Source organism: Oncorhynchus mykiss, chromosome 3 (assembly GCF_057628025.1).
Source record: "Oncorhynchus mykiss isolate SJ-2025 chromosome 3, ASM5762802v1, whole genome shotgun sequence".
NCBI lineage: Eukaryota > Metazoa > Chordata > Actinopteri > Salmoniformes > Salmonidae > Oncorhynchus > Oncorhynchus mykiss.
Genome location: NC_143024.1, coordinates 79,971,065 through 79,984,458, shown reverse-complemented (window position 1 = coordinate 79,984,458; position 13,394 = coordinate 79,971,065). Strand labels below are relative to the sequence as shown.

The window sequence follows — 13,394 nt, the reverse complement described above, 5'->3', positions numbered from 1 at the left end:
CTCTGTCACAATTTACAACACAATGAGGGACATCACTAGTCTCTGGTGAATGTATTGTAATTGAGTTGAGCTGCATAGTGATCATGTAACCTTAATTTTAAATTGTTTCAAACTACTGTAACATGTTTCCAACCCAACAATAACTGAGACTAAAATGTGTCACTGTATGTTCTGCTTGATAACAATCACACCACACCAACATAACATCACAGTTACGCAAAGTATTACCGTCATCATCATATAGCCATAGAGAAACAGTCATCTTCATATAGCCATAGAGAAACAGTCATCTTCATATAGCCATAGAGAAACAGTCATCTTCACATAGCCATAGAGAAACAGTCATCTTCACACAGCCATAGAGAAACAGTCATCTTCATATAGCCATAGAGAAACAGTCATCTTCATATAGCCATAGAGAAACAGTCATCTTCACATAGCCATAGAGAAACAGTCATCTTCATATAGCCATAGAGAAATGTGTTTGCACGCCAGCACACGCTTGCTAACGTATTAACCTGTAGCCAGCACACGCTTGCTAACGTATAAACCTGTAGCCAGCACACGCTTGCTAACGTATTAACCTGTAGCCAGCACACGCTTGCTAACGTATTAACCTGTAGCCAGCACACGCTTGCTAACGTATTAACCTGTAGCCAGCACACGCTTGCTAATGTATTAACCTGTAGCCAGCACACGCTTGCTAACGTATTAACCTGTAGCCAGCACACGCTTGCTAACGTATTAACCTGTAGCCAGCACACGCTTGCTAACGTATTAACCTGTAGCCAGCACACGCTTGCTAACGTATTAACCTGTAGCCAGCACACGCTTGCTAACGTATTAACCTATAGCCAGCACACGCGTGCAAACACATTAACCTGTAGCCAGCACACGCTTGCTAACGTATTAACCTGTAGCCAGCACACTCATGCAAACATATTAACCTGTAGCCAGCACACGCATGCTAACGTATTAACCTGTAGCCAGCACACGCTTGCTAACGTATTAACCTGTAGCCAGCACACGCATGCAAACACATTAACCTGTAGCCAGCACACGCTTGCTAACGTATTAACCTGTAGCCAGCACATGCTTGCTAACGTATTAACCTGTAGCCAGCACACGCTTGCTAACGTATTAACCTGTAGCCAGCACACGCATGCAAACACATTAACCTGTAGCCAGCACACGCATGCAAACACATTAACCTGAAGCCAGCACACGCATGCTAACATATTAACCTGTAGCCAGCACACGCGTGCAAACACATTAACCTGTAGCCAGCAAATGCTTGCTAACGTATTAACCTGTAGCCAGCACACGCGTGCTAACATATTAACCTGTAGCCAGCACACACATGCTAACGTATTAACCTGTAGCCAGCACACGCTTGCTAATATATTAACCTGTAGCCAGCACACGCTTTCTAACGTATTAACCTGTAGCCAGCAAACGCTTGCTAACGTATTAACCTGTAGCCAGCACACGCTTGCTAACGTATTAACCTGTAGCCAGCACACGCATGCAAACACATTAACCTCTAGCCAGCACACACATGCAAACACATTAACCTGTAGCCAGCACACGCATGCAAACACATTAACCTGTAGCCAGCACACACATGCAAACACATTAACCTGTAGCCAGCACACGCATGCAAACACATTAACCTGTAGCCAGCACACGCATGCAAACACATTAACCTGTAGCCAGCACACGCATGCTAACATATTAACCTGTAGCCAGCACACGCATGCAAACACATTAACCTGTAGCCAGCACACGCTTGCTAACACATTAACTTGTTCATGTACTTATATATCACTTACTGAGTGAGTCACAAGCAGACACACACACACACACACACACACACAAACACCCACACACACACCTAAACACACACAGAGTCATAAAATGTTAGGTATGAATCATTTTCCACTTTTATATTCTCACTTATAATCACCAAAATAGCTCATGGATTTTATCATTAAAATACACTCTAAAAGACCAGAAGTATGTGGACACATGCTCAACGAACATCTCATTCCGAAATCATAATATGGAGTTGGTCAACTTTTTTTTGCCATAACAGCCTCCACTCTTCTGGGAAGGCTTTCCACTAGATGTTGGGACATTGCTGCAGCAATTTTGCTGGCCTGGACTATTAAAATCAGCCCCAAAAACAAATTCATCCATCGGACTGCCAGATGGTGATGCGTGATTCATCACTCTAGAGAACACATTTCCACTGCTCCAGAGTCCAATGGCGGCGAGCTTTACATCACTTCAGCCAGGCATTGCGCATGGTGATCTTAGGCTTGTGTGCAGCTGCTAGGCCATGGAAACCCACTTCATGAATCTCTTGACGAACAGCTGACATTGCTTGGAGAGGCCGTTTGGTACTCGGAAGTGAGTGTTGCAACCGAGGAGAGACGATTTTTAAGAGCTGCTCTTCAGCACTCGGCGGTCCCGTTCTGTGCGTTTTTTTTGCTCCTAGACGTTTCACTTAACAATAACAGCACTTACAGTTGACCGGGGCAGCTCTAGCAGGACAGAAATTTGACAAACTAACTTGTTGGATAGGTGGCATTCTATGACAATGCCATGTTGAAAGTCACTGAGCTCTTCAGTAAGGCCATTCTACTGACAGTGTTTGTTTATGGAGATTGAATGGCTGTGTGCTCAATTGTATACACCTGTTAGCAATGATTGTGGCTGAAATAGCCAAATCCACTCATTTGAATGGGTGTCCACATACTTTTGAATATATAATGTATTTCTTGATAGTAATTAACAAATTATGGTTTTCCCATCATTATGTGTGAAATATCTTGAAGTGAGAGTTACCGACACCTTTGCTCCTCTAACTCTGAGGTGTGATGTGAAGGATGTTCACTCAGAAGCACATGCTCTCTAGTTCTAACACCTCTCAGTCACCCTCCACCTTTACATCTTCTTCTCTGAAACACTGCTGCACTGCGGTTAACACATTGCTCACCGTTGCAATTGCACCAGGAAGTGTGTGTCATTGAGTGCGTGACAATTATATAAAGTGCCCCCAAAAAATATAATATGAAAACAGATGAGTCAAATTTTCATAAACAAAAATGTTCAGCTTTCCTCTTCCTCTGTGTGAAAACAACCATCAAAGAACATAACTTACAGCACTGTACTGTTAGGGTCTGGCTGAGGTCTCTCTCAGAGCTCAGTAGACCCGGATGGCTGCGTACTCAGAGAATGTATCCTGCGGGTTCGGAATATGGGGTGATCTCAGGGACCCCCTGGTGGTCTCGTGGTTCAGGGAAGCATACACAAGGTGGCTTGACACTTGACCTCCTGCTCTGTTGTTGGAGAATGGTAGAGCTCCATTTTTCCCATTGATGCGGTTACAGTAGAGACCGTTGTCATAGAGATTGGCAGGCTGTACGGGGTTTGGGGTGGATGGTGATGATGGAAAGGTTTCCTCGGGGTTGAAGGAGAGGTCTGGACATGGTGCTGTCAGTGTGGACATCTCCTGTGTCATAAACACAGGAAGAGACATTTAGACCAGGGATGGGCATCTGGCGGCCCCCCTTTTTAAGACCCGTGGATCAATCCCTCCTCCCCAAAATATCATTCATATTATTGTTATTATTATTTTTGGAGAAAGAAAATTCAGTCGGGGTCTCAACTTACTGTTGATAGTTAGAATAGTAGAATACACAAGGTACAATCAAATCAAAATGTGTATAATTACAGGAAATGAGCTGTAAAATTGCCAGACTTTTTTTTTTAGCTATAAAACTTGCATCAAAAGTTGTTATAAAATTGCAAAATCTCCTCTCCGCACCATGGTAAAATGTGCAGAATTCCAGCAAACTTGCTTTAAAACGGCTCAATTTTCTCTAAGCCCCATGGCAAAATGTGTATAATTGCACTTAGGTCCCTCAAAAGGCTAGTGTGTGGATGTGTATGGACGTGGGTAGGAAGACCTGCAAGTGACTGTGGCTTGTGAGTTCACACCCACCCCCATCAAAGTTGCCCATCTCTGATTTAGACAGAGGCATTTAGACATGGCATAGCAATGCTATCCTTCAATATGTTTAGCCTTCACATGCAAGCAGGTGTACTTAGGGCCAGTATTGTCATGTTAACAGATGACATGTTGGTTAATTATGAGATGCTGTAAGAAATACAGTTATTTGATTGCTTTACCTGCTTCTTTGTTCTATTTCCGGTTGACCTGCTTGGTCCTGAAAAAGATATCCATTGTAGAAATGTAACATTTGAATTTGTTCTTTATTTCAACCTTGTAAAAAAACATGCATTTTCAGTATTAAATCAATAGCGTTACTCACCTTTATATGCATGTAGACAGAAGAAAGAAAATGCTGTCACAATGACCACCAGGACTGCTATTCCCACACAGATGTAAACATAAGGCATGAAGCTTGGATCATTCCTATCACGCTTTGCATCCGTTGAGTCATCTGTTAGAGTAGTAAGAGAGGTCTTAACGCCAGACACAGTTGTCACATAGGCCTACTAGTTAATGTAATGTGACTGAATGCCTGGTCAAATGAATAAAACATTGTCTTACTTGTGTTGTGGTCTGCTGTGCTTGTAATCTCCAGGTTGCTATCTATAGAAAGAAGTTTGTATGAGCGGCAATTCGACAAATGTTCGACAAATCGACAAATGTATTTTTGGGGGGGGGAACAAAAAACTAAAAAGGGGCACTGCCAGTGGTCGATGGGCCTGTATATTATTATGTTATCATCATTTGCCTGACCAGTGGGCTGAGCTGAGGTCACACAAAAATGCACATTCAAAGTCAAATGCACATCAGCAAAGAGACCAGCTCAGACTCTGTCATCCGTCAGCCTAGAACATGGATCGCAAAAAACGGAAAAACGGTGCCGGAAAAGTTAGAGATGGAATAAAAGCTTGAGGCCAACACTGCTAAATGTGTGAAATGAACCAACTTATTTTCAAAAAGTTCTGGTTCTGCTGGACCGAATGCTGTGCCTGTGTCTGTGTCTGTGTCTGTGTCTGTGTCTGTGCCTGTGTCTGTGTCTGTGTCTGTGTCTGTGTCTGTGCCTGTGCCTGTGTCTGTGTCTGTGTCTGTGTCTGTGTCTGTGTCTGTGCCTGTGTCTGTGTCTGTGTCTGTGTCTGTGCCTGTGTCTGTGTCTGTGTCTGTGTCTGTGCCTGTGTCTGTGTCTGTGTCTGTGCCTGTGTCTGTGCTGAGAAATGATGTTAGGCTTAGCACCAACAGATCAGCTGCTGCTGTAAAAGACAGTGCAGTCGAGGTTGGGACAAAACAGAGAAAGACACACACTGACACAGACTTTGTCAACTGCTACCAGTATATGGTATGAAATAGTAGGCTAAATAACACCTAGGCCTAATTAGGGAAGGGGGATTCAGGGTAACAGATATGACAGGTATTAACTTGTTATACCCTAAAAAGTAATTAGATTGTCTTGTATGACATAAGACATTACATACAGTGCTACTGCTTTTTATTAAGTCTTCATGTATTACAATGAAACACTGAATTAATGCACAATAATTGATAATCCTATGTTAGGTCAATTCAAGGACTGTCTGTGTGTATATATATATATATACATGTATACATACACTACTGTTCAAAAGTTTGGACTCACTTTTGGGGTTTTTGAAAGAAAAGCAAAAAAAAATGTCCATTAAAATAACATCAAATTGATCAGAAATTCAGTGTAGACATTGCTAATGCTGTAAATGACCATTTTAGCTAGAAACGGCTGATTTTTTATGGAATATCTACATAGGCGTACAGAGGCCCATTATCAGCAACCATCACTCCTGTGTTCCAATGGCAAGTTCTGTTAGCTAAATACTTTCTAAATGTTTTGAGTAACCAATGTAATTTCTCAGGAAAAAGATGGGCATGCCATGGTAGACATTCCTGCAGTACCTGGTAAAGGACACACAACACAGGATGTTTAATATATGTGTGAATGTGTGAATAACTAGCTTACTAACATTTACAAATATGGGAGTAATGAGTCATAAATGGTGAGCAAACACTTTGTAAATGCCTTATAAATGCCTTAATAATGGTTTATTATGGACCATTAAATAAATGGTTACCCTAGGGGACTGCTGGGCCCAGCACAGGCAGTGTGGTCCCCTGGTCTTCTGGTCCCAGTTATGCTAGGCTTAGCAGCACAGACAGCTACTGTTCCAGACAGCTCAGCAGTCAAGTGCAGTGGAGGTAGGAATAGAGAGAGACACACACTGACACAGATGTACTGTCAGTTTTACCATTTTGGCTCTATATTATATATGTAAGGTAACTATGGGGGGAGGCTAGGCTTAGCAGAGGCAGTTCAGAGGTGAGTGCAGTGGAGTTAGGAAGACAACAGGGCAACACAGATGTATTGCCAGTTCCTTAATAGATTGGCTCTAAATGTAATAGCGCATGATGGTGCACGAGCGGCAATGTGTGGCTAAAATGCCAGGGCTTAATTTCCTAGGCCGCCCCCGGACGTTTGTCAGACAACAACGGCTTCCAGAACAACTTAGTATCTATCGATCCATTCTAAAACATTAGATTGAAAGATTAAATTAGCTTTGGTTGGTTACCTGAGACAGAGACTTTGATAGCATGGCTAACAGTTGTTGACCCATTTTCAGCAACTCCACATCTGTACAAACCATCGTCATTGATAGATATCTTTTTAAAATCCAAAATCAAAATATCTTTTTGCCTCCATCCAAATGTGACTTGCTCTGTCTCATGTATCTGTTTGCAGTTTAATAGATCCACAAATTTACACCAGGTGGCGTGCAGCTTTTCTCCACAGTGTCTCACAGGGCAGTTGATTGTTAGGGCTTTCTGAGGGACAGCATTCCAAATGGTGTTTCTTTTCACTCGCACCTCACATGTAGGGCCTTGGTCTGAAAAAAGATAGTGGAATCAGCTGAAATGAATGACTGATGGTTCATACTGCTCATGCTGTAGATCACACTGGATCACATTGATCATAGAACATCAATTAAAACATGATGACCTCTCATACTTCATTCAAAAGTCCGTTGAGAAGTTTTTGATACTGTCCATCACCCCTCTTGAACTGTATTTTTTGTTGATCATCATGTAGCACAGAAATTGTTTGTTTTGCATGGTATGACACAAATTGGCATCTTACCTTGAGCGTTGCCATGGACACAGAGCAGAAACAGGAGGCATAGGACCAGCGGGATGTGGTCAGAACGCGGACGGTACATCAGAGCAAAGAAGCAATGTCTTATGAGCTCTCAAAACAGGTAACGTCCGTGTCACTCAGTTAGAACAAAACCTCTGTGTATACGCACATGAAGTGACACTGATGATATGTACTGTCGATCGCTCTCTTTCTCTCACTCTCTCCTTCTCTCTCTCTCCTGCGTATCTTAGTGGTTTTCACTTCCTGCCCTACTACATCAGCATACCTGACATAGCCAACTTTTCTGTTGCTACTGATGTTGGGTTGTGTTTCGTATCATAGGGCTACACCCATGTGTCTGTCTTTTTATTCCATGTCTCTTCAGGGGTACCGTTGGAGGACTTTGCATAAATGTTGCTCATTCAATTGATTTAGCAGCCCTTTCCTGCAGTCAAATTAATGAGTGGCCTCATGGGTGGAATGCTATTAATATTTTTCATAATTTCATATTTTTTTTGCTTAAACAATCCAGTGAATCTACATCAAACAGTTTTGTTACAATTCAGTCTTCTGTGATGTACAGTACCATTCAAGGGTTTTTCTTTATTTTTACTATTTTCCACATTGTAGAATAATAGTGAAGACATCAAAGTTATGAAATAAAACATTTGGAATCATGTAGTAACCAAAAAATTGTTAAACAAATCAAAACATATTTTAGATGTTATATTCTTCAAAGTAGCAATCTGCTGAAAAACAAACTATTGTCCCACTAAGAGAAAACCAGATGGGATGATGTATCGCTGCAGAATGCTGTAGTAGCCATGCTGGTTAAGTGTGCCTTGAATTCTAAATAAATCACAGACAGTGTCACCAGCAAAGCACCCCACACCATCACAACTCCTCCTCCATGCTTCACAGTGGGAACCACACATGCAGAGATCATCCGTTCACCTACTTCGCATCTCACAAAGACACGGCGGTTGGGACCATTTGGACTCAGACCAAAGGACAGATTTCCACCAGTCTAATGTCCATTGCTCGTGTTTCTTGGCCCAAGTAAGTCTCTTGTTCTTATTGGTATTCTTTTGTAGTGGTTTCTTTGCAGCAATTCGACTCTGAAGGCCTGATTCACACAGTCTCCTCTGAACAGTTGATGTTGAGATGTGTCTGTTTCTTGAACTCTGTGAAGCATTTATTTGGGCTGAAATGTCTTAGGCTGGTAACTCTGAAGAAAATGATCCTCTGGGTCTTCCGTTCCTGTGGTGGTCCTCATGAGAGCCAGTTTCATCATAGCGCTTGATGGTTTTTGCGACTGCACTTGAAGAAACTTTAAAAGTTCTTGAAATTCTCAGAATTGACTGACCTTCATGTCTTAAAGTAATGATGGACTGTCATTTCTCTTTGCTTATTTGAGCTGTTCTTGCCATAATATGGACTTGGTATTTTACCAAATAGGGATATCTTTTGTACACGGCAGGGTAGCCCAGTTGTTGGAGCGTTGGACTAGTAACTGAAAGGTTGCAAGTTCAAATCCCCGAGCTGACATGGTACAAATCTGTCCTTCTGCGCCTGAACAGGCAGTTAACCCACTGTTCCTAGGCTGCCATTGAAAATAAGAATTTGTTCTTAACTGACTTGCCTAGTTAAATAAAGGTACATAAAAAAAGCCTTCTTCACTCACGCCTCCAAACACACCCTAGTAAAACTGTTTATCCCTACCGATCCTTGACTTCGGCGATGTCATTTACAAAATAGCCTTTAACACTCTACTCAGCAAACTGGATGCAGTCTATCACAGCGCCATCCATTTTGTCTCCGAAGCCCCATATACCAGCCACAACTGCGACCTGTATGCTCTAATTGGCTGGCCCTCGCTACATATTCGTCGTCGCCAGACCCACTGGCTCCAGGTCATCTATAAGTCAATGCTAGGTAAAGCTCCGCCTTATCTCAGCTCACTGGTCATATCAACACCCACCCATGCGCTCCAGCAGGTATATCTCACTGGTCACCCCCAAAGCCAACACCCCATTTTCCTTCCAGTTCTCTGCTACCAATGACTGGAACGAATTGCAAAAATCGCTGAAGCTGGAGACTTACATTTCCCTCACTAACTTTAAACATCAGCTATCTGAGCAGCTAACCGATCGCTGCATCTGTACATAGCCCATCTGTAATAGCCCATCCAATCCACCTACCTCATCCCCATATTGTTTTGATTTAATTTTCTGCTCTTTTGCACACCAGTATTTCTACTTGCACATCATCATCTGCACATCTATCACTCCAGTGTTATTTGCTAAATTGTAATTACTTCGCTACTATGGCCTATTTATTGCCTCACCTCCTCACGCCATTTGCACACACTGTATATAGTCTTTCTATTGTGTTATTGACTGTACACTTGTTTATTCCATGTATAACTGTGTTGTTGTTTGTGTCGAACTGCTATGCTTTATCTTGACCAGGTCACAGTTGTAAATGAGAACTTGTTCTCAATTAGCTTACCAGGTTAAATAAAGGTGAAATAGAAGGTTTAACTGTTCCATTACATATATGAAATGGAACAGGTGTCTTCTTTTTCTCAGCCCATAACCATGTGTGTGAGATGTATACTGTTGTTTAAAAGTAGATTAGTTTAAGACTACCAAGAAACACTCTGTGTGACCCTGATTTAGCCCACTGCATTAAAAGGTTAAATTAGCTACCGGTACCCATCTTTTTACCCACCTGTGTCTAAAAATGGTGGCGGGGTCACATTATAAGCCGATTTATACAGGTCTGGAGGCTCCGTATGGAGGGTGTGGTGCTATCGTGGAGCCTCCAGAGGTCTGCGGAGGCCAAATCAAGCTCTGTACAGCAATGCCGTGTGCCTCACAAATTTTTCAGCATTGTAGAGGGCTCCATATAAATCTGTATAGCTCCTCATTAACATGATTGGTTGGCGGTAGGTGGGGGTGGTACGTCCTGTATAAACACGAACACCCTTCCTTGACAACTTCCTTCACAACAACTCTGCTCTGCACCGCGAAGTGCAAGACGAATGAATGCCCTGACTTCTGCAGAGGCTGCATCACAGTAAATGCTGTATGGCCAATGCAGATGCCAGATTGACCATGCTTCTAGCTTTAATTTAGCAACTACACCACCCCAGTGGTAAGAAACATCCACCTTTGTCACTATCAGAGCTCATCAGTGGCTACTGTTTTCCCCCAGACCTTTATAGTAAGTTACAAGAGTGGCATTTTTTGGTAAATAAATGAGTGAAGCACTGTTCTGTTCTTGAGTAACGTATTGATTTATTTAAGTAACAGATGTATTCAACAGCTACAGTTGAAATAAATGTCTCATTGAACTTTATGCCTCAAAATATATTATTTAAAAGACAGTCAAATAGTTGTTACACAGCTGTTACAATTGAATGAAAATGATATCACATCATCATAGAGGCTCACACATACTGCCTCTTTGTTTTACGTCAGCTTCCTGTATTCTCAGCTCACTCAGTTCCACTTCTGATTCCTGAGATGGTTTCTGCAAGCAAAATGAGGCAGTCACAAAGCCACAGACGTACTGCAGATGACACAGCATACCGAAGGTGTGTGTCTGGATGTGTGTGTATTACTGTAATTCACCTTGCATCCTCCTCTCACTACATACGCCATGGTAAGGAGGATGGGAATTGTGAAGATGCCTGCAATCTTCAGGAAATGAGAGATGTTCATCCCCAAATTACCAGACTGCTTTTTCCCTGCACATGGGACTGAAAGAATGTGATATGATATGTTATACGATATAACACAATATTATATGTTTCTAAATACAATTAACCCACCACAAAATGCCAGGTTTGTCTTGATGTGCTTCTCTGCCCTGGAGGGGTGTATGACAGCACAGATCAGGTGGTCTTCAGAGCCACTATCAGGCAGGACCAACCGTCTTTCCACAGAGTAGGAGCCGTCTTGGTTCTGTATGGTCTTTATAGTGCCGGCTGGGGTTAAAGTAGAGTTCCATGTGTTCCTCCACGAGATGGAGGCAGCTAGTTTCCCCCCTTCAGCTAAACGCACAGCCATCCTCTTACTGCCCTCCCACTCCAGACAGGAAGACACACTGGGAGGAGCTAAACACAGGGGCGAGGAAGGAATAAGGGCCACTGAAATTTACAATGGAACTGTGAAGGAATATGTCAGAAAAAGAACAGGCTTTTAGCACAAACAAAATAAAGCTAAAAAGGCACAGGCCTTCACAAACAAATACACTAAATCTAAAAAGGCACAGGCCTTCACAAACAAATACACTAAATCTAAAAAGGCACAGGCCTTCACAAACAAATACACTAAATCTAAACAGGCACAGGCCTTCACAAACAAATACACTAAATCTAAAAAGGCACAGGCCTTCACAAACAAATACACTAAATCTAAACAGGCACAGGCCTTCACAAACAAATACACTAAATCTAAAAAGGCACAGGCCTTCACAAACAAATACACTAAATCTAAACAGGCACAGGCCTTCACAAACAAATACACTAAATCTAAACAGGCACAGGCCTTCACAAACAAATACACTAAATCTAAAAAGGCACAGGCCTTCACAAACAAATACACTAAATCTAAACAGGCACAGGCCTTCACAAACAAATACACTAAATCTAAAAAGGCACAGGCCTTCACAAACAAATACACTAAATCTAAAAAGGCACAGGCCTTCACAAACAAATACACTAAATCTAAAAAGGCACAGGCCTTCACAAACAAATACACTAAATCTAAAAAGGCACAGGCCTTCACAAACAAATACACTAAATCTAAAAAGGCACAGGCCTTCACAAACAAATACACTAAATCTAAAAAGGCACAGGCCTTCACAAACAAATACACTAAATCTAAAAAGGCACAGGCCTTCACAAACAAATACACTAAATCTAAAAAGGCACAGGCCTTCACAAACAAATACACTAAATCTGAAAAGGCACAGGCCTTCACAAACAAATACACTAAATCTAAACAGGCACAGGCCTTCACAAACAAATACACTAAATCTAAAAAGGCACAGGCCTTCACAAACAAATACACTAAATCTAAAAAGGCACAGGCCTTCACAAACAAATACACTAAATCTAAAAAGGCACAGGCCTTCACAAACAAATACACTAAATCTAAAAAGGCACAGGCCTTCACAAACAAATACACTAAATCTAAAAAGGCACAGGCCTTCACAAACAAATACACTAAATCTAAAAAGGCACAGGCCTTCACAAACAAATACACTAAATCTAAACAGGCACAGGCCTTCACAAACAAATACACTAAATCTAAACAGGCACAGGCCTTCACAAACAAATACACTAAATCTAAACAGGCACAGGCCTTCAAAAACAAATACACTAAATCTAAACAGGCACAGGCCTTCACAAACAAATACACTAAATCTAAACAGGCACAGGCCTTCACAAACAAATACACTAAATCTAAACAGGCACAGGCCTTCACAAACAAATACACTAAATCTAAACAGGCACAGGCCTTCACAAACAAATACACTAAATCTAAAAAGGCACAGGCCTTCACAAACAAATACACTAAATCTAAACAGGCACAGGCCTTCACAAACAAATACACTAAATCTAAAAAGGCACAGGCCTTCACAAACAAATACACTAAATCTAAACAGGCACAGGCCTTCACAAACAAATACACTAAATCTAAAAAGGCACAGGCCTTCACAAACAAATACACTAAATCTAAAAAGGCACAGGCCTTCACAAACAAATACACTAAATCTAAAAAGGCACAGGCCTTCACAAACAAATACACTAAATCTAAAAAGGCACAGGCCTTCACAAACAAATACACTAAATCTAAAAAGGCACAGGCCTTCACAAACAAATACACTAAATCTAAAAAGGCACAGGCCTTCACAAACAAATACACTAAATCTAAAAAGGCACAGGCCTTCACAAACAAATACACTAAATCTAAACAGGCACAGGCCTTCACAAACAAATACACTAAATCTAAACAGGTCAGATGGAGATGTTGTCTTATCCATTGGCAAAACATGTATATGTGCATCGTGGCTCCCTCCTTTGTAAACTATCTGCCACTGGCACTTTCCCTCATCCCTGATGGAAAATTCTGGAATAAACAGGAAGGGTTCTCCAGGGGAGGCATTGAGCAGGATTTTTCTGTCATTACATGTGTTCTGGTATCG

At 41.7% G+C, this 13,394-nt stretch overlaps 2 protein-coding genes across 2 annotated transcripts in view; both read right to left on the bottom strand.

The window, feature by feature from the left end:
- Window positions 1–1,920: 1,920 nt before the first annotated feature.
- LOC110520465 (B- and T-lymphocyte attenuator) lies at window positions 1,921–7,490 on the bottom strand. Its single transcript, XM_021597801.3, has 6 exons — window positions 7,179–7,490; window positions 6,613–6,927; window positions 4,583–4,624; window positions 4,341–4,472; window positions 4,198–4,235; window positions 1,921–3,517 (listed from the first exon to the last, which is right to left on the bottom strand). The coding sequence occupies exons 1-6, from the start codon at window positions 7,255–7,257 to the stop codon at window positions 3,209–3,211; spliced, it is 915 nt and encodes a 304-aa protein (XP_021453476.3). The 5' UTR covers window positions 7,258–7,490; the 3' UTR covers window positions 1,921–3,208.
- A 2,965-nt stretch (window positions 7,491–10,455) lies between these two features.
- LOC149984691 (uncharacterized) overlaps window positions 10,456–13,394 on the bottom strand; it is a 36,542-nt gene continuing 33,603 nt past the window's right edge. Inside the window, exons 2-4 of the mRNA XM_090230247.1 lie at window positions 11,014–11,298; window positions 10,814–10,941; window positions 10,456–10,712 (exon numbers count right to left, since the gene is read on the bottom strand). Coding sequence (XP_090086373.1) covers window positions 10,620–10,712; window positions 10,814–10,941; window positions 11,014–11,251 — 459 coding nt within the window. The 5' untranslated portion in view covers window positions 11,252–11,298 and the 3' untranslated portion in view covers window positions 10,456–10,619. The remainder of the gene's footprint in view (window positions 10,713–10,813; window positions 10,942–11,013; window positions 11,299–13,394) is intronic.